Raw genomic sequence first — 23,517 nt, 5'->3', positions numbered from 1 at the left:
TTGTGAAGTAACTTGGTCTGTCTGCAATTAACATAGAAAAGAGTGAAAACCACTAAAATTAATTAGCACAATTCTGCTCATCCTATCTTAGAGCATTTTAAATTTAGCTGGTAATTACCATCAGTGAGATGACTTTATTCAGTGATAGAGTGATTTGTCGAGGGGGTTATACGTTAAATTTACCCCTTTTTTTGGTTTAGCATAATTGTTGTGGTATCATAGAGGTCTTTTTGTACGTGTTACTTACTAATATATTTCATAAACAGTTTCTCAGAGAGAGAGGACAACGTGTGTTGTTTGGTGGAACTTCAGACGAGGCTGCGGTACTTGAGATGTTAGTGGGGCGTAATGCTAATACCAAGAGGGAAGCAGCATTCTTTGAACCTGGTGCTGCTGCTGGTGCTGCTGTTGGTGTTGGTGCTGGTGCTGCTGTTGTTGCTAGTGCTGCTGATGACGCTGTTGCTGAGGCCCTGCATCGTAACAACTCAGCCTTAACAGGGAACGACAATGTATATCCAGTCATTAACATTGTTCCCACACGTCAAGTGTTTACTGGTGAGGACGCAAAGCAACCGGATGAAAGACATGTTGATGGTGAATACGTTGACGGGCAACACTATAACGCGAAGCAACATGCAGAAGAGAACGTTGGCGACAAGAACAACGGTGATAATATCTCAATGCTGCTTCTTCCGGACAAATTTTCCAATATAACCAAGGCAACCGTACAAATATACAGTGCTACGCCCGTAACTACCCTAGGGTCCACTACTATCCACTCAAACAGCACCCAGATACCCAGTACTACTCCTGCACCCACACTTAGATCATCTGATGCTCATTCACTCATCCAGACACCCACCAGCACCCCTATACCAGCCCAGGGATTAACTACTACTAATATTACTACCCACTCGTCCAACCAGATGCACACAACTACTGCTACTATTCCAGCACCCATTCAGAGGTCCGCTACTACCCATTCACCCACCCAAACAACAACTACCACTCCCTCAACCACAACTGCTCACGAACCCACGCAAGCAACCACCACCACCAGCAGCAGCACCACCAGCACTACCAGCAGCAGCAGCCACGATCAGGATGCCACTACAACTCCGCCTGGAGAAACAGACATGAACATCATTGAAAGTGAAGATTGTGAGTATATCAATGACTTGTTCAACACATCCTGCCATCATACTCTGTACCATTATGTTATTGGTACACAGTACCAACAGTTTCATGAACAACACATGTGCAATATGTAGTTATCTTGAGCTTGAAGACGTTTCGCTCACCAGAGGCTTCTTCGTATGAACATGAGAATGGGGGACTACTGATGAATAAGATATATGTGCAAAACGTAGGTATCGTTATTGAAGGGACTTTTCGCCCATGCATCAGAAATCGTCAGTAGAACACTGAGGTAATAACAATACTGGAAACGGTAGAAGTAGAGAGGTAGTGAGAGGAGATCAGTCCCTCAGCCTTGAAGATCGCCTAATGCACACTTCAAGACATTAATCGAGGAAACTAGTGACTCCTTCAGTCAAATCAGGGGCTGGATGGGACTCGAACCCATGGCGAGCCCTAAAACACAGGCCAGTGTGTTAACGCACTGGCCTGTGAGTTTTAGTGTTCATTTGCCATACGTTCAGGTGAACACAGGCTAAGAACAGAATAATCTTTTAGACGTAATATACAGAGTCATCCTTATAAAGCAGATCAGAAAAGAATATGAGTAGGCCTGTAGGCCTCCCAGTGTTAATCCTTGGTAACTGATACCCAAAAATTGGATTAAAAAGACACGTGAGCGAACACTAGGATATATTTTATAGAAAACGTTTTGGTCCTGGGACCTTGATCAAGGTCCCAGGATCGAAACGTGTTCTATACTGGTGTTATTTATTGGAGACAGCAGGCGTGGCGTTACTGCTTGTTGCTGCCCGCACTGGATAACACCAGGCTGCAGCAGGCAGCACTGCAAGAGGCTTATTCATACAGATTTCTAATCTATTGTTAAAGTTTACTTGATACATTAATTCTAAGAATGTTACTTGACCTCTTACACTACACATTACTGACCGTAGTTCTCTCTACAGTCACGCCTGAAGACCTGATTGAGGTGATCAGTCCCTCAACTATGATAGACAAAGAAATGACAAGGTAATTTTTAGGTGGTCAGTCCCTCTACCTTGATAACAGTGGTACATAAATGCTACACAGTAGTGTTGATCACTGAAGTGGAGGCACGTTGAGAGTTATATATATTCTGGACCAGAAGTGAGGTGCGGTAGTTGCAGATGGCAGCACAGGAGATGCGGCCGATTAGCAGGCCTACTGGCCTATGTATTAATGTTTTTCAAAACAGATAGTCGTATGACTAAGATACATGTGGGATTCACAGGAGTCAACTAACATCCAGGTACCTACTTACTGCTAGGTGAACAATAACAACAGGTGTAAGGTGACAAACACCTAGGTACCTACTTACTGCTAGGTGAACAGTAACACCAGGTGTAAGGTGACTAACACCCGGGTACCTACTTATTGCTAGCTGAACAGTAACAGCAGGTGTACGGTGACTAACACCCAAATACCTACTTACTACTAGGTGAACAATAACAGCAGATGTAAGGTGAATAACACCCAGGTACCTACTTACTGCTAGGTGAACAGCAACAGCAGGTGAACGGTGACTAACACCCAGGTACCTACTTACTGCTAGGTGAACAATAACAGCAGGTGTAAGGTGACTAACACTCAGGTACCTACTTACTGTTAGGTGAACAGTAACAGCAGGTCTACGGTGACTAACACGCAGGTACCTACTTACTGATAGGTGAACAGTAACAGCAGGTGTACGGTGACTAACACGCAGGTACCTACTTACTGATAGGTGAACAGTAACAGCAGGTGTACGGTGGCTAACACTCAGGTACCTACTTACTGATAGGTGAACAGTAATAGCAGGTGTACTGTGACTAACACGCAGGTACCTACTTACTGATAGGTGAACAGTAACAGCAGGTGTACGGTGACTAACACCCAGGTACCTACTTACTGATAGGTGAACAGTAACAGCAGGTGTACGGTGACTTACACTCAGGTACCTACTTACTGCTAGGTGAACAGTAACAGCAGGTGAACGGTGACTAACACTCAGGTACCTACTTACTGCTAGGTGAACAGTAACAGCAGGTGTACGGTGACCAGCACGCAGGTACCTACTTACTGCTAGGTGAACAGTAACAACAGGTGTACGGTGACTAACACTCAGGTACCTACTTACTGCTAGGTGAACAGTAACAGCAGGTGTACGGTGACCAACACGCAGGTACCTACTTACTGCTAGGTGAACAATAACCCCAGGTGTAAGGAAACATACCCAACATTTCGCCCGTTCTCTACATCAGAACTCAAGAAGCCATCGTGGCGAAACATCTCTTCAGTAAGCATCTTGCAACGTACCTGTGTGTGTGTGTTTATCCTATATTCTTTCTAAATCTAAATCTATCCAACCTTGGGTCCAGTATTTCGTGTTCTTGCCTGACCATCTTCAGTACCCTCACTACCACCTGTCTACCACCTGTCTACCACCTGTCTACCACCTGTCTACCACCTGTCTACCACCTGTCTACCACCTGTACGCTACGTTCGTGCTTCCCTTCGTTACCTCTCAATAGACAATATACTTTAACACTTCTCAATTTAACCTCCCAATGAAGGTTCATTACATAAAGGATTAATTTTCTCATCGATTTCTGCATGTTCAATGCATTTTTATAATTTATTTAGCCTTAATAATAATAATAATAATAATAATAATAATAATAATAATAATAATAATAATAATAATAATAATAATAATAATAATAATAATAATAATAATAATCTTTATTTCTACAAGTACATAATACAAGGTACACATGCCATAGCTGACATCAGTGACATACTATATAGAAAGCCGCTTGTTATGCAGATCATTTCGGGCAAATTAGGTCAGTTTTGTCCCCAGGATGAGACCCAAACCAGTCGAGTAACACCCAGGTACCTACTTAACTGCGAGGTGAACATGGACAGCAGGTGTCTTAAGGAAATGCGCCCTAATGTTTCCACCCGTACCGGGGATCGATCCCCGGACCTCAGTGTGTGAGGTGACTGACGGAACACCTTCAAACATAAACACTGGTCTCATCTTCACATTTCCACTTACCATGACTCAAGTCTTGTTTATATTCTGTGTGATCAAATTCTACAGCACCTGGTTTATGAGTGTGAGGATTATTTTCAGGCCCAAGAGATAGAGCTTTGCGCTTTTGTACACTTAACTGGTCCTGACGCTTTTCCGACCATGACATCAGCGTCTCCAAATCCTCAGTGGTGTCCTCCTCAGTGGTGTCCTCCTCAGTGGTGTCCTCCTCAGAATCTAGTATTTGGTCTAATTTTGTGTGGTCAGTAAATTTACTCATATGATGTAATGGTTTAGACAACTGACAAGATGAAGAATGAGACACTTATGCAACAGATGAGGAGGAGTATGAGGTAATTAGTCCCTCAACCTGGAGTCAATGTGTCCTGTCCATCAGTCTTGTTATTGATGGACTGAACACGTTGACTCCAGACCGAGGGACTAATTACCTCAGACTTCTGCTCATCTTCCATCTTTCTCTGCACTGAAGAAGACACTGTCTGTCGAAACGTTTCTTCAACAACGATTCCCAAATGTCTCATTCCTCAGATTTACTCATGATGTTTCTTATTTCCTCGTCGCATGTCGCTTTGGCATGTACACCCAACTATAATTCCTTGTGTAACTGTGCATCATGTCTAAATAAAGTATTGTATTGTATTGTATTGTATTGTATTGTATTGTATTGTATTGTCAAGGTTATTTACGAAAATTACGAACAATAATGAGACCTAAAACTAACTCTTGTGGAACGCCACTTTTGTCTGGTCTGATTTCGCTCCATTGATGCAAACTCTCTTCTACCTGGTAGTCAACCATTCCTCGATCCAAAAGAGAATTTTTCCATTAATACCGTGAGCTGCCACTTTCTTAAACAGTCTTCCGTGTGGGACTTTATCAAGAGCCTTGCTGTAACCCAGATAATTTTTTTTTATCATTGATGTCTCGAATACTTTACCGAAGTCAGTAAATTTGTCAGACAAAAACGACATCTTGTCAATCTGCGTTGAGTTTCATTAATCAAACTACGCTCATCAATATGGCTTCTTACATCGTTTATTAATGATTATTATAATTTATTATTGAGGCCTTGCTTACTGGGCGGTAGTATGATAGTAGTGACGTAATGATAACAGTTGCACTGGTCATCACATCTCAGGCACGACACCTCTCTGGAAGTGTATCTTACGCAGCCCAGTTAGTCGAGGCCCAGTGACTTGTTTTGCTGTGATCTGTCTACTTTCTTGATAACATTGTTCCTTGTGACTCTTACGTTGCTTAATTTATTTTTTTCAGGTCCCCTATAATTTATTTTCTTCAGGTTCCCTAATAATTTATTTTTTTCAGGCCCTGTATAATTTATTTTCTTTAGGCCCCCAATAATTTGTTTTCTTCAGGCCACACATAATTAATTGTTGGACCACCATTTACATTTCCTCGTGCGAAGATTGGAGGGAAACGTCTCTTAGAAGTACATTTCTTGGTCTTATGTGAGTTTGTTTTCCTGATCCATGACAAATAAATCATTTGGGTTTGATCTTGGATTCGCCAGACATTGTAATTTTTCTGGCAGTCTCGCTTAACTTTCTTCATCCTGTGTTTACTTCTCTCTTAATGTGAGCGACCCTTCTCCTTTTTTCTCTTCTCACAGGATATGTTTTGATCTCAGATTCATCCATTTGTTAACCTTCTCTACACTTTCGCCATCGTCATTCTCCCTGGCAATAGATTTGTGATTGCATTGTGCCAAGCCCTACCGTGATCTCTAGCAGGTCCTGCGCTGGTACCGTTCATTTCTACAATTCGAGTGTCCGTTCATTCTCCTGTTTATTCATCGACAGTCATCTATTCCGACTTGAACTCACAGTGTTCGCTTGTTTAACAGAACAAGGTTCATGTGGTCACTGCCTCTGGGTGGCACAGTCACAGACTGCTTCGAAAAGAGCAGTTCTCAACCGCATTCATAAAAGTTGTTGGACGCTAAACTACCAGTTAAGGTATTCCAGTAAATTTGGCTAAAATCTAAACCATCTAGAATGTCTACTCTGTGTGTGTGTCTTGAAACTTTACAGTTTCATTATAATAAATGTTTCTTTTGGTTTCCAAGTCTCGGGTCAATTTACGGAGTTTCGCCTAAATTTAACGTTTTATTATTAGCCAGAGACTGAGAAATGAGACACCTGTGCAACAACTGGGAATCTTTGTAGTGGAAACGTTTCGGCAATGGCTAGCAAAACTATATAACAAGTGTTTTAACACTTGCAAAGTCTATACAACAGGTGTTGTAACACCTGCAAGGTCTATACATGTTTGCTTTTCTTTTTCTGCAGAAATTTGAAAATTTGTTGCCGCTCCATCTCACATCCTCTTATTTATATTAACGTGGAACAGGTTACATAAGATTAGTGAACACTGAGGTGGGGATGCCGGCCCATGCTAGGCAGGTCTAACACAGTCACATGCGCATGTATTTTTAAGATTACCCTAAGTCCTGCATCACTGATGCTGCATGTAACTATCTCACTCATCTGCAACTCTGTTACTAAGTCAGTGCTGTCTTATTTCATTTATAAATCTAAATTTGCCGAATCTGAATCCACTGCTGCGATTTCTTTCTCGTTTAGATATTTCCATCTCGTTATATATATATATATATATATATATATATATATATATATATATATATATATATATATATATATATATATATATATATATATATATATATATATATATATATATATATATATATATTCCCTTTACGAATTTCAGTTGTTAATTTGTACATTTCAATGATATTATACTAATTCTATGCCTTTTCTGAGAGTACAAATTAAGCGTCTGTATCCTATCTTCTCAGGACAGATATCTGATAAAAAGAATCAGATGTGTCATCCTTCTCTGTATATTTCCCAGCGTATGTGACTTCATTCTCTAAATAAACAGACCAAAACTGAGAAACACAGCCTAAAGGATGCCTAACCAAAAAATATATAAAACTGAAGTATAACCTGATGTCTTTTATTATAAGTATTTTTTTATATAAAGCCAGAAAATCTAACGGGCTTATTGTAAACATTTTTCCACTGACGTCTAGGTTATAATTTGTTGCTAAACTGATCTCTTAAAGTTTTTTTTCGCTCTCAGTTTGATTTAAGATTACTAAACTGTAGTTGTTTTCTTTTCTTGGGATGAGGAGCATAAATTTGTCCTCATTAGAAATTATATGACGGCCAATTTAGGTGTCACTGGTAAACTTGCTTATATCGCTGTTTTTATTCCCCTCCTGATCTACGTCGTTCATATACATCATGAACAACAAGGGGCCCAGCACTGACCCTATGGAATACCATATGCAACGGGTCCCCATTCTCATTGTTCATCTTAATGCAACTTTGTCAGCTATTAGTCAACCATCACTCAATTCAGGACAGAATTTCTTCTATCGCTGCTTTCTGCTTCAGTCTCTTGTGATGAGCTCTAACAAATTCCTTACTGAACTTCATATAGACAACGACACATTCATTATCATGATCTGCAACCTCAAATACCTTAGTATAAACATGTTAGCAGATACATAAGGCACAAGTGTCCCATTGTAAAAGTGTGCTGAGATTCACTGTGCTCTTGGGCTCCAGTTTGCCAGAAATACTCAGCATAACTGTAAGCTTTTACAGTCACGACTAAATGTCGCTAATCTCTGTATAAACATTGTATTATCCTGATATAAAATATTATTACTATTATTATTATTATAAATCTCTTTTCAGGCGGGTTCGAATTACGTAAAAAAGTATTATTTTCACTAATGTTGCCTCAATATAGATACCCAGATGTTGCACTTGTTTCTAATTCTTTATTTTGTCGGTATAGTTTACCATACATGAACAATGTTCCCACAGTTGAGGACCAATCATGTACCATACATGAACAGTGTTCCCACAGTTGAGGAACAATCATGTACCATACATGAACAATGTTCCCACAGTTGAGGACCAATCATGTACCATACATGAACAATGTTCCCACAGTTGAGGACCAATCATGTACCATACATGAACAATGTTCCCCCAGTTGAGGACCAATCATGTACCATACATGAACAATGTTCCCACAGTTGAGGACCAATCATGTACCATACATGAACAATGTTCCCCCAGTTGAGGACCAATCATGTACCATACATGAACAATGTTCCCACAGTTGAGGACCAATCATGTACCATACATGAACAATGTTCCCACAGTTGAGGACCAATCATGTACCATACATGTACAATGTTCCCACAGTTGAGGACCAATCATGTACCATACATGAACAATGTTCCCACAGTTGAGGACCAATCATGTACCATACATGTACAATGTTCCCACAGTTGAGGACCAATCATGTACCATACATGAACAATGTTCCCACAGTTGAGGACCAATCATGTACCATACATGAACAATGTTCCCACAGTTGAGGACCAATCATGTACCATACATGAACAATGTTCCCACAGTTGAGGACCAATCATGTACCATACATGAACAATGTTCCCACAGTTGAGGACCAATCATGTACCATACATGTACAATGTTCCCACAGTTGAGGACCAATCATGTACCATACATGAACAATGTTCTCACAGTTGAGGACCAATCATGTACCATACATTGAACAATGTTCCCACAGTTGAGGACCAATCATGTACCATACATGTACAATGTTCCCACAGTTGAGGACCAATCATGTACCATACATGTACAATGTTCCCACAGTTGAGGACCAATCTTGTACCATACATGAACAAAGTTCCCACAGTTGACGACCAATCATGTACCATACATGAACAACGTTCCCACAGTTGAGGACCAATCATGTACCATACATGTACAATGTTCCCACAGTTGAGGACCAATCTTGTATCATACATGAACAATGTTCCCACAGTTGAGGACCAATCATGTACCATACATGAACATTGTTCCCACAGTTGAGGACCAATCATGTACCATACATGTACAATGTTCCCACAGTTGAGGACCAATCTTGTACCATACATGTACAATGTTCCCACAGTTGAGGACCAATCATGTACCATACATGTACAATGTTCCCACAGTTGACGACCAATCTTGTACCATACATGAACAATGTTCCCACAGTTGAGGACCAATCATGTACCATACATGAACAATGTTCCCACAGTTGAGGACCAATCATGTACCATACATGTACAATGTTCCCACAGTTGAGGACCAATCTTGTACCATACATGAACAATGTTCCCACAGTTGAGGATCAGTCATGTACCATACATGAACAATGTTCCCACAGTTGAGGACCAATCATGTACCATACATGAACAATGTTCCCACAGTTGAGGACCAATCATGTACCATACATGAACAATGTTCCCACAGTTGAGGACCAATCATGTAACATACATGAACAATGTTCCCACAGTTGAGGACCAATCATGTACCATACATGAACAATGTTCCCACAGTTGAGGACCAATCATGTACCATACATGAACAATGTTCCCACAGTTGAGGACCAATCATGTACCATACATGAACAATGTTCCCACAGTTGAGGACCAATCATGTACCATACATGAACAATGTTCCCACAGTTGAGGACCAATCATGTACCATACATGAACAATGTTCCCACAGTTGAGGACCAATCATGTACCATACATGAACAATGTTCCCACAGTTGAGGACCAATCAAGTACCATACATGTACAATGTTCCCACAGTTGAGGACCAATCACGTACCATACATGAACAATGTTCCCACAGTTGAGGACCAATCATGTACCATACATGAACAATGTTCCCTCAGTTGAGGACCAATCATGTACCATACATGAACAATGTTCTCACAGTTGAGGACCAATCTTGTACCATACATGTACAATGTTCCCACAGTTGAGGACCAATCAAGTACCATACATGAACAATGTTCCCACAGTTGAGGACCAATCTTGTACCATACATGAACAATGTTCCCACAGTTGAGGACCAATCATGTACCATACATGTACAATGTTCCCACAGTTGAGGACCAATCTTGTACCATACATGTACAATGTTCCCACAGTTGAGGGCAAATCATGTACCATACATGTACAATGTTCCCACAGTTGAGGACCAATCATGTACCATACATGTACAATGTTCCCACAGTTGAGGACCAATCTTGTACCATGCATGAACAATGTTCCCACAGTTGAGGACCAATCTTGTACCATACATGTACAATGTTCCCACAGTTGAGGGCCAATCATGTACCATACATGAACAATGTTCCCACAGTTGAGGACCAATCATGTACCATACATGAAAAATGTTCCCACAGTTGAGGACCAATCATGTACCATACATGAACAATGTTCCCACAGTTGAGGACCAATCATGTACCATACATGAACAATGTTCCCACAGTTGAGGACCAATCATATACCATACATGAACAATGTTCCCACAGTTGAGGACCAATCATGTACCATACATGAACAATGTTCCCACAGTTGAGGACCAATCATGTACCATACATGTACAATGTTCCCACAGTTGAGGACCAATCATGTACCATACATGAACAATGTTCCCACAGTTGAGGACCAATCTTGTACCATACATGTACAATGTTCCCACAGTTGAGGGCCAGTCATGTACCATACATGTACAATGTTCCCACAGTTGAGGACCAATCATGTACCATACATGTACAATGTTCCCACAGTTGAGGACCAATCTTGTACCATGCATGAACAATGTTCCCACAGTTGAGGACCAATCTTGTACCATACATGTACAATGTTCCCACAGTTGAGGGCCAATCATGTACCATACATGTACAATGTTCCCACAGTTGAGGACCAATCATGTACCATACATGAACAATGTTCCCACAGTTGAGGACCAATCATGTACCATACATGAACAATGTTCCCACAGTTGAGGACCAATCATGTACCATACATGAACAATGTTCCCACAGTTGAGGACCAATCATGTACCATACATGAACAATGTTCCCACAGTTGAGGACCAATCATGTACCATACATGAACAATGTTCCCACAGTTGAGGACCAATCATGTACCATACATGAACAATGTTCCCACAGTTGAGGACCAATCATGTACCATACATGAACAATGTTCCCACAGTTGAGGACCAATCATGTACCATACATGAACAATGTTCCCACAGTTGAGGACCATTCATGTACCATACATGAACAATGTTCCCACAGTTGAGGACCAATCATGTACCATACATGAACAATGTTCCCACAGTTGAGAACCAATCATGTACCATACATGTACAATGTTCCCACAGTTGAGGGCCAATCATGTACCATACATGTACAATGTTCCCACAGTTGAGGACCAATCATGTACCATACATGAACAATGTTCCCACAGTTGAGGACCAATCATGTACCATACATGAACAATGTTCCCACAGTTGAGGACCAATCATGTACCATACATGTACAATGTTCCCAAAGTTGAGGACCAATCATGTACCATACATGAACAATGTTCCCACAGTTGAGGACCAATCATGTACCATACATGAACAATGTTCCCACAGTTGAGGACCAATCATGTACCATACATGAACAATGTTCCCACAGTTGAGGACCAATCATGTACCATACATGAACAATGTTCCCACAGTTGAGGACCAATCATGTACCATACATGAACAATGTTCCCACAGTTGAGGACCAATCATGTACCATACATGAACAATGTTCCCACAGTTGAGAACCAATCATGTACCATACATGAACAATGTTCCCACAGTTGAGAACCAATCATGTACCATACATGTACAATGTTCCCACAGTTGAGGGCCAATCATGTACCATACATGTACAATGTTCCCACAGTTGAGGACCAATCATGTACCATACATGAACAATGTTCCAACAGTTGAGGACCAATCATGTACCATACATGAACAATGTTCCCACAGTTGAGGACCAATCATGTACCATACATGAACAATGTTCCCACAGTTGAGGACCAATCATGTACCATACATGAACAATGTTCCCACAGTTGAGGACCAATCATGTACCATACATGAACAATGTTCCCACAGTTGAGGACCAATCATGTACCATACATGAACAATGTTCCCACAGTTGAGGGCCAATCATGTATCATACATGTACAATGTTCCCACAGTTGAGGACCAATCATGTACCATACATGAACAATATTCCCACAGTTGAGGACCAATCATGTGCCATACATGAACAATGTTCCCACAGTTGAGGACCAATCATGTACCATACATGAACAATGTTCCCACAGTTGAGGACCAATCATGTACCATACATGTACAATGTTCCCACAGTTGAGGACCAATCATGTACCATACATGAACAATGTTCCCACAGTTGAGGACCAATCATGTACCATACATGTACAATGTTCCCACAGTTGAGGACCAATCATGTACCATACATGAACAATGTTCCCACAGTTGAGGACCAATCATGTACCATACATGAACAATGTTCCCACAGTTGAGGACCAATCATGTACCATACATGAACAATGTTCCCACAGTTGAGGACCAATCATGTACCATACATGAACAATGTCCCCACAGTTGAGGAACAATCATGTACCATACATGAACAATGTTCCCACAGTTGAGGACCAATCATGTACCATACATGTACAATGTTCCCGCAGTTGAGGACCAATCATGTACCATACATGAACAATGTTCCCACAGTTGAGGACCAATCATGTACCATACATGAACAATGTTCCCACAGTTGAGGACCAATCATGTACCATACATGAACAATGTTCCCACAGTTGATGACCAATCATGTACCATACATGTACAATGTTCCCACAGTTGAGGGCCAATCATGTACCATACATGTACAATGTTCCCACAGTTGAGGACCAATCATGTACCATACATGAACAATGTTCCCACAGTTGAGGACCAATCATGTACCATACATGAACAATGTTCCCACAGTTGAGGACCAATCATGTACCATATATGAACAATGTTCCCACAGTTGAGGACCAGTCATGTACCATATATGTACAATGTTCCCACAGTTGAGGACCAATCATGTACCATACATGAACAATGTTCCCACAGTTGAGGACCAATCATGTACCATACATGAACAATGTTCCCACAGTTGAGGACCAATCATGTACCATACATGAACAATGTTCCCACAGTTGAGGACCAATCATGTACCATACATGTACAATGTTCCCACAGTTGAGGACCAGTCATGTACCATATATGTACAATGTTCCCACAGTTGAGGACCAATCATGTACCATACATGTACAATGTTCCCACAGTTGAGGACCAATCATGTACCATACATGAACAATGTTCCCACAGTTGAGAACCAATCATGTACCATACATGAACAATGTTCCCACAGTTGAGGACCAATCATGTACCATACATGAACAATGTTCCCACAGTTGAGGACCAGTCTTGTACCATACATGAACAATGTTCCCACAGTTGAGGACCAGTCTTGTACCATACATGAACAATGTTCCCACAGTTGAGGTAAAGTTGACTGGTCTATGAAGGTAAGAACAAATCTCCCAGTTTGTAAATGGTTGTCACATTTGCCATTTTCCACTTATCTTGTACCATACCTGTTTCTTGTGATTTATTGACTATACTGGTTATTGGGCCGCAAAGTTCCTACTTACTTGTAAAAAGCCGATTAGGACCTGATGACTTGGGTACGTAGGTTAGGCTAAGTTAGGTTAGGTTAGGTTAGGTTAGGTTAGGTTAGGTTAGGTTAGGTTAGTTTAGGTTAGGTTAGGTTAGGTTAGATCAGGTCAGGTCAGGTTACATTAGATTAATTAAGTTAGGGCAGGTTAGGTTAGGTTAGGTTAAGTTAGGTTAGGTTAGGTTAGGTTAGGTTAGGTTAGGTTAGGTTAAGTTAAGTTAGGTTAGGTTAGGTTAGGTTAGGTTAGGTTAGGTTAGGTTAAGTTAGGTTAGGTTAGGTTAGGTTAGGTTAGGTTAGGTTAGGTTAGGTTAGGTTAGGTTAGGTTAGGTTAGGTTAGGTTAGGTTAGGTTAGGTTAGGTTAGGTTAAGTTAGGTTAGGTTAGGTTAGGTTAGGTTAGGTTAGGTTAGGTTAGGTTAGGTTAGGTTAGGTTAGGTTAGGTTAGGTTAGGTTAGGTTAAGTTAGGTTAGGTTAGGTTAGGTTAGGTTAGGTTAGGTTAGGTTAGGTTAGGTTAGGTTAGGTTAGGTTAGGTTAGGTTAGGTTAGGTTAGGTTAGGTTAGGTTAGGTTAGGTTAGGTTAGGTTAGGTTAGGTTAGGTTAGGTTAGGTTAGGTTAGGTTAGGTTAGGTTAGGTTAGGTTAGGTTAGGTTAGGTTAGGTTAGGTTAGGTTAGGTTAGGTTAGGTTAGGTTAGGTTAGGTTAGGTTAGGTTAGGTTAGGTTAGGTTAGGTTAGGTTAGGTTAGGTTAGGTTAGGTTAGGTTAGGTTAGGTTAGGTTAGGTTAGGTTAGGTTAGGTTAGGTTAGGTTAGGTTAGGTTAGGTTAGGTTAGGTTAGGTTAGGTTAGGTTAGGTTAGGTTAGGTTAGGTTAGGTTAGGTTAGGTTAGGTTAGGTTAGGTTAGGTTAGGTTAGGTTAGGTTAGGTTAGGTTAGGTTAGGTTAGGTTAGGTTAGGTTAGGTTAGGTTAGGTTAGGTTAGGTTAGGTTAGGTTAGGTTAGGTTAGGTTAGGTTAGGTTAGGTTAGGTTAGGTTAGGTTAGGTTAGGTTAGGTTAGGTTAGGTTAGGTTAGGTTAGGTTAGGTTAGGTTAGGTTAGGTTAGGTTAGGTTAGGTTAGGTTAGGTTAGGTTAGGTTAGGTTAGGTTAGGTTAGGTTAGGTTAGGTTAGGTTAGGTTAGGTTAGGTTAGGTTAGGTTAGGTTAGGTTAGGTTAGGTTAGGTTAGGTTAGGTTAGGTTAGGTTAGGTTAGTGTAGGTTAGGTTAGGTTAGGTTAGGTTAGGTTAGGTTAGGTTAGGTTAGGTTAGGTTAGGTTAGGTTAGGTTAGGTTAGGTTAGGTTAGGTTAGGTTAGGTTAGGTTAGGTTAGGTTAGGTTAGGTTAGGTTAGGTTAGGTTAGGTTAGGTTAGGTTAGGTTAGGTTAGGTTAGGTTAGGTTAGGTTAGGTTAGGTTAGGTTAGGTTAGGTTAGGTTAGGTTAGGTTAGGTTAGGTTAGGTTAGGTTAGGTTAGGTTAGGTTAGGTTAGGTTAGGTTAGGTTAGGTTAGGTTAGGTTAGGTTAGGTTAGGTTAGGTTAGGTTAGGTTAGGTTAGGTTAGGTTAGGTTAGGTTAGGTTAGGTTAGGTTAGGTTAGGTTAGGTTAGGTTAGGTTAGGTTAGGTTAGGTTAGGTTAGGTTAGGTTAGGTTAGGTTAGGTTAGGTTAGGTTAGGTTAGGTTAGGTTAGGTTAGGTTAGGTTAGGTTAGGTTAGGTTAGGTTAGGTTAGGTTAGGTTAGGTTAGGTTAGGTTAGGTTAGGTTAGGTTAGGTTAGGTTAGGTTAGGTTAGGTTAGGTTAGGTTAGGTTAGGTTAGGTTAGGTTAGGTTAGGTTAGGTTAGGTTAGGTTAGGTTAGGTTAGGTTAGGTTAGGTTAGGTTAGGTTAGGTTAGGTTAGGTTAGGTTAGGTTAGGTTAGGTTAGGTTAGGTTAGGTTAGGTTAGGTTAGGTTAGGTTAGGTTAGGTTAGGTTAGGTTAGGTTAGGTTAGGTTAGGTTAGGTTAGGTTAGGTTAGGTTAGGTTAGGTTAAGTTTGGTTAGGTTAGGTTAGGTTAGGTTAGGTTAGGTTAGGTTAGGTTAGGTTAGGTTAGGTTAGGTTAGGTTAAGTTTGGTTAGGTTAGGTTAGGTTAGGTTAGGTTAGGTTAGGTTAGGTTAGGTTAGGTTAGGTTAGGTTAGGTTAGGTTAGGTTAGGTTAGGTTAGGTTAGGTTAAGTTAGGTTTGTATTTGTATGAGAACCATGTCACTAATAAATAATTTATTGTTTTCCTAATCTAAACTATAAATGATGTCTGGAATTTGGATTGCATCCTCCTGTGCAAAACCAGAGTAGAAAATTGTACACATGTCGTCACTAACAGTAGGCTGATCCTCTGTACTTTCTAGTAGGTCTATTATATATATTCCTGTTCTTATTCATAATGGATTAATCTTTGATTCTCTTCGCAGCTTTAATATCTCGTGACCTTTCCTATATTTTTTAACTACCCTCTTTAGTTAAGTAAGTCTATTCAGGTGTTTACACTTACAAAGATTATCATAAGTAGCAGCATAGGTGTAGACAACCCAAGGTGGTATAAACCTTGGTAATAAATACCAACAAGTTGGTTTAGAAAGACACGTAAGCAAACACTATAACATATTTATTAGAAAACGTTTCGGTCCTGGAACCTTGATCACTTCTAACATACAGAGGTAGAAAGACATTATATATATAGGCGGAGAGTGAGATGTGACGCACGTGACCTGAGGAATGTCATAAGAACATAAGAATGGAGGAACACTGTAGAAGGCCTACTGGCCCATGCGAGGCAAGTCCTTATCAAAACAACCTCTGCCTATAAGGAGTCACATGATTTCATCGTCTACCCGTCCTTATAGGCAGAGGTTGTTTTGATAAGGACCTGCCTCGCAAGGGCTAGTAGGCCTTCTACAGTGTTCCTCCATTCTTATGTTCTTATGACATTCCTCAGGTCACGTGCGTCACATCTCACTCTCCGCCTATATATATAATGTCTTTCTACCTCTGTATGTTAGAAGTGATCAAGGTCCCAGGACCGAAACGTTTTCTAATAAATATGTTATAGTGTTTGCTTACGTGTCTTTCTAAAACAACCCAAGGTGACCCAGAAAGGTCAAAGTGACTTATTTCCACTGGTGTTCTTACTGCAACACAAAGCTCCATGGAGTGTTTTTCTCCTCTGTTAATCTCTAAGAGTTCTAGTCTGTTATTTACCCATTTATGGTAATTTTTGTTAGTTCTAATTTTCCTTTGAGGAATATATGTGACCTGGGCAGTTTGTTGTATTTTGAAAAATATATTGGTAGCCATCACCTGTGTCCTGCTTGTCTACATCATCATCCTAGTCTACACTACCGTCATCATCCTAGTCTACACTACCGTCATCATCCTTGTCTACACTACCGTCATCATCCTAGTCTACACTACCGTCATCATCCTAGTCTACACTACCGTCATCATCCTAGTCTACACTACTGTCATCATCCTAGTCTACACTACCGTCATCATCCTAGTCTACACTACCGTCATCATCCTAGTCTACACTACCGTCATCATCCTAGTCTACACTACCGTCATCATCCTAGTCTACACTACTGTCATCATCCTAGTCTACACTACCGTCATCATCCTAGTCTACACTACCGTCATCATCCTAGTCTACACTACCGTCATCATCCTTGTCTACACTACCGTCATCATCCTAGTCTACACTACTGTCATCATCCTAGTCTACACTACCGTCATCATCCTTGTCTACACTACCGTCATCATCCTAGTCTACACTACCGTCATCATCCTAGTCTACACTACCGTCATCATCCTAGTCTACACTACTGTCATCATCCTAGTCTACACTACCGTCATCATCCTAGTCTACACTACCGTCATCATCCTAGTCTACACTACCGTCATCATCCTAGTCTACACTACCGTCATCATCCTAGTCTACACTACCGTCATCATCCTAGTCTACACTACCGTCATCATCCTAGTCTACACTACCGTCATCATCCTAGTCTACACTACTGTCATCATCCTAGTCTACACTACCGTCATCATCCTAGTCTACACTACTGTCATCATCCTAGTCTACACTACCGTCATCATCCTAGTCTACACTACGTCATCATCCTAGTCTACACTACGTCATCATCCTAGTCTACACTACCGTCATCATCCTAGTCTACACTACCGTCATCATCCTAGTCTACACTACCGTCATCATCCTAGTCTACACTACCGTCATCATCCTTGTCTACACTACCGTCATCATCCTAGTCTACACTACCGTCATCATCCTAGTCTACACTACCGTCATCATCCTTGTCTACACTACCGTCATCATCCTAGTCTACACTACCGTGATCATCCTTGTCTACACTACCGTCATCATCCTAGTCTACACTACCGTCATCATCCTTGTCTACACTACCGTCATCATCCTAGTCTACACTACCGTCATCATCCTAGTCTACACTACCGTCATCATCCTAGTCTACACTACCGTCATCATCCTAGACTACACTACCGTCATCATCCTAGTCTACACTACCGTCATCATCCTAGTCTACACTACCGTCATCATCCTTGTCTACACTACCGTCATCATCCTAGTCTACACTACCGTCATCATCCTTGTCTACACTACCGTCATCATCCTAGTCTACACTACCGTCATCATCCTTGTCTACACTACCGTCATCATCCTAGTCTACACTACCATCATCATCCTAGTCTACACTACCGTCATCATCCTAGTCTACACTACCGTCATCATCCTAGTCTACACTACCGTCATCATCCTAGTCTACACTACCGTCATCATCCTAGTCTACACTACCGTCATCATCCTTGTCTACACTACCGTCATCATCCTAGTCTACACTACCGTCATCATCCTAGTCTACACTACCGTCATCATCCTAGTCTACACTACCGTCATCATCCTAGTCTACACTACCGTCATCATCCTAGTCTACACTACCGTCATCATCCTAGTCTACACAACCGTCATCATCCTAGTCTACACTACCGTCATCATCCTAGTCTACACTACCGTCATCATCCTAGTCTACACTACCGTCATCATCCTAGTCTACACTACCGTCATCATCCTAGTCTACACTAATCATCATCATAATAGTCTACACTACCGTCATCATCCTAGTCTACACTACCGTCATCATCCTAGTCTACACTACCGTCATCATCCTAGTCTACACTAATCATCATCATCCTAGTCTACACTACCATCATCATCCTAGTCTACATTACCGTCATCATCCTAGTCTACACTACCGTCATCATCCTAGTCTACACTACCGTCATCATCCTAGTCTACACTACCGTCATCATCCTAGTCTACACTACCGTCATCATCCTAGTCTACACTACCGTCATCATCCTAGTCTACATTACCGTCATCATCCTAGTCTACATTACCGTCATCATCCTAGTCTACACTACCGTCATCATTATAGTCTACACAAATCATCATCATCCTAGTCTACACTACCGTCATCATCCTAGTCTACACTAATCATCATCATCCTAGTCTACATTAACTGTCATAGTCTACACTAACTGTCATAGTCTACACTAACCATCATAGTCTACACTAACCATCCTAGTCTACATTAACTATCCTAGTCTGCACTAATCATCATAGTCTACACTAACCATCATAGTCTACACTAACTATCCTAGTCTGCACTAACCATCATAGTCTACGCTAACCATCATAGTCTACACTAACCATCATAGTCTACACTAACCATCATAGTCTACACTAACCATCATAGTCAACAGTAACCATCCTAGTCTACACTAACCATCATAGTCTACACTAACCATCATAGTCTACACTAACCATCATAGTCTACGCTCACCATCATAGTCTACACTAACCATCATAGTCTACAGTAACCATCATAGTCTACGCTAACCATCATAGTCTACACTAACCATCATAATCTACACTAACCATCATAGTCTACGCTAACCATCATAGTCTACACTAACCATCATAATCTACGCTAACCATCATAGTCTACACTAACCATCATAGTCTACACTAACCATCATAGTCTACGCTAACCATCATAGTCTACATTAACCATCATAGTCTACACTAACCATCATAGTCTACACTATCCATCATAGTCTACAGTAACCATCATAGTCTACACTAACCATCATAGTCTACATTAACCATCATAGTCTACGCTAACCATCATAGTCTACACTAACCTTCATAGTCTACACTAACCATCATAGTCTACACTAACCATCATAGTCTACACTAACCATCATAGTCTACATTAACCATCATAGTCCACGCTAACCATCATAGTCTATACTAACCATCATAGTCAACGCTAACCATCATAGTCTACACTAACCATCATAGTCTACAGCAACCATCATAGTCTACGCTAACCATCATAGTCTACACTAACCATCATAGTCTAGGCTAACCATCATAGTCTACACTAACCATCATAGATTACACTAACCATCATAGTCTACACTAACCATCATAGTCTACGCTAACCATCATAGTTTACACTAACCATCATAGTCTACACTAACCATCATAGTCTACGCTAACCATCATAGTCTACACTAACAATCATAGTCTACACTAACCATCATAGTCTACACTAACCACAATAGTCTACACTAACCATCATAGTCTACGCTAACCATCATAGTCTACACTAACCATCATAGTCTACACTAACCATCATAGTCTACACTAACCACCATAATCTACACTAACCATCATAGTCTACAATAACCATCATAGTCTACACTAACCATCATAGTATACACTAACCACCATAGTCTACAGTAACCATCATAGTCTACACTAACAATCATAGTCTACACTAACCATCATAGTCTACACTAACCACAATAGTCTACACTAACCATCATAGTCTACGCTAACCATCATAGTCTACACTAACCATCATAGTCTACACTAACCATCATAGTCTACACTAACCACCATAATCTACACTAACCATCATAGTCTACAATAACCATCATAGTCTATACTAACCATCATAGTATACACTAACCACCATAGTCTACAGTAACCATCATAGTCTACGCTAACCATCATAGTCTACACTAACCATCATATTCTATACTAACCATCATAGTCTGCTCTAACCATCAAAGTCTACACTAACCACCATAATCTACACTAACCATCATAGTCCACGCTAACCATCATAGTCTACACTAACCATCATAGTCTACAGTAACCATCGTAGTCTACACTAACCACAATAGTCTACACTAACCATCATATTCTATACTAACCATCATAGTCTGCTCTAACCATCAAAGTCTACACTAACCACCATAATCTACACTAACCATCATAGTCCACGCTAACCATCATAGTCTAAAGTAACCATCATAGATTACACTAACCATCATAGTCTACACTAACCATCATAGTCTACAGTAACCATCATAGTCTACACTAACCATCATAATCTACAGCAACCATCATAGTCTACACTAACCATCATAGTCTACAGTAACCATCATAGTCTACACTAACCACCATAGTCTACACTAACCATCATAGTCTACACTAACCATCATAGTCTACACTAACCATCATAGTCTACAGTAACCATCATAGTCCACACTAACCATCATAGTCTACACTAACCATCATAGTCTACAGTAACCATCATAGTCTACAGTAACCATCATAGTCTACAGTAACCATCATAGTCTACAGTAACCATCATAGTCTACAGTAACCATCATAGTCTACACTAACCACCATAGTCTACACTAATCATCATAGTCTACACTAACCATCATAGTCTACACTAACCATCATAGTCTACAGTAACCATCATAGTCCAAACTAACCATCATAGTCTGCACTAACCATCATAGTCTACAGTAACCATCATAATCTACAGTAACCATCATAGTCTACAGTAACCATCATAGTCTACAGTAACCATCATAGTCTACAGTAACCATCATAGTCTACAGTAACCATCATAGTCTACACTAACCATCATAGTCTACAGTAACCATCATAGTCTGCACTAACCATCATAGTCTACACTAACCATCATAGTCTACAGTAACCATCATAGTCTACAGTAACCATCATAGTCTACACTAACCATCATAGTCTACAGTAACCATCATAGTCTACAGTAACCATTATAGTCTACAGTAACCATCATAGTCTACAGTAACCATCATAGTCTACACTAACCATCATAGTCTACACTAACCATCATAGTCTACAGTAACCATCATAGTCTACAGTAACCATCACAGTCTACAGTAACCATCATAGTCTACAGTAACCATCATAGTCTACAGTAACCATCATAGTCTACACTAACCATCATAGTCTACAGTAACCATCATAGTCTGCACTAACCATCATAGTCTACACTAACCATCATAGTCTAGAGTAACCATCATAGTCTACAGTAACCATCATAGTCTACACTAACCATCATAGTCTACAGTAACCATCATAGTCTACAGTAACCATCATAGTCTACAGTAACCATCATAGTCTACAGTAACCATCATAGTCTACACTAACCATCATAGTCTACAGTAACCATCATAGTCTACACTAACCATCATAGTCTACAGTAACCATCACAGTCTACAGAAACCATCATAGTCTACACTAACCATCATAGTCTACAGTAACCATCATAGTCTAAAATAACCATCATAGTCTACACTAGCCATCATTGAATACACTAACCATCCTAGTCTACACTAACCATCATAGTCTACAGTAACCATCATAGTCTACAGTAACCATCATAGTCTACATTACCCATCATAGTCTACAGTAACCATCATAGTCTACAGTAACCATCATAGTCTACAGTAACCATCATAGTCTAGAGTACCCATCATAGTCTACACTAACCATCATAGTCTACAGTAACCATCATAGTCTACACTAACCACCATAGTCTACACTAACCATCATAGTCTACACTAACCATCATAGTCTACACTAACCATCATAGTCTACAGTAACCATCATAGTCCACACTAACCATCATAGTCTACACTAACCATCATAGTCTACAGTAACCATCATAGTCTACAGTAACCATCATAGTCTACAGTAACCATCATAGTCTACAGTAACCATCATATTCTACAGTAACCATCATAGTCTACAGTAACCATCATAGTCTACAGTAACCATCATAGTCTACACTAACCATCATAGTCTACAGTAACCATCATAGTCTACACTAACCATCATAGTCTACACTAACCATCATAGTCTACAGTAACCATCATAGTCTACAGTAACCATCATAGTCTACACTAACCATGATAGTCTACAGTAACCATCATAGCCTACAGTAACCATCATAGTCTTCAGTAACGATCATAGTCTACAGTAACCATCATAGTCTACACTAACCATCATAGTCTACAGTAACCATCATAGTCTACACTAACCATCATAGTCTACAGTAACCATCATAGTCTACAGTAACCATCATAGT

The 23,517-nt window shown here is 40.4% G+C and overlaps 1 protein-coding gene across 1 annotated transcript in view; it reads left to right on the top strand.

Annotated features, from left to right (window-relative positions):
• The window catches only part of LOC128703261 (uncharacterized), a gene marked incomplete at its 3' end in the record, with an annotated part of 199,359 nt that overhangs the window by 152,515 nt on the left and 23,327 nt on the right, over window positions 1-23,517 (top strand). The window contains exon 6 of the mRNA XM_070080256.1: window positions 267-1,161. Within this exon, the coding sequence (XP_069936357.1) occupies window positions 267-1,161 (895 nt within the window). The remainder of the gene's footprint in view (window positions 1-266; window positions 1,162-23,517) is intronic.

Source organism: Cherax quadricarinatus, unplaced genomic scaffold, assembly GCF_038502225.1.
Source record: "Cherax quadricarinatus isolate ZL_2023a unplaced genomic scaffold, ASM3850222v1 Contig254, whole genome shotgun sequence".
In the NCBI taxonomy this organism is placed as follows: domain Eukaryota; kingdom Metazoa; phylum Arthropoda; class Malacostraca; order Decapoda; family Parastacidae; genus Cherax; species Cherax quadricarinatus.
The sequence above is the reverse complement of the archived record's forward strand: the minus strand, read 5'-3'. Positions and strand labels throughout refer to the sequence as shown.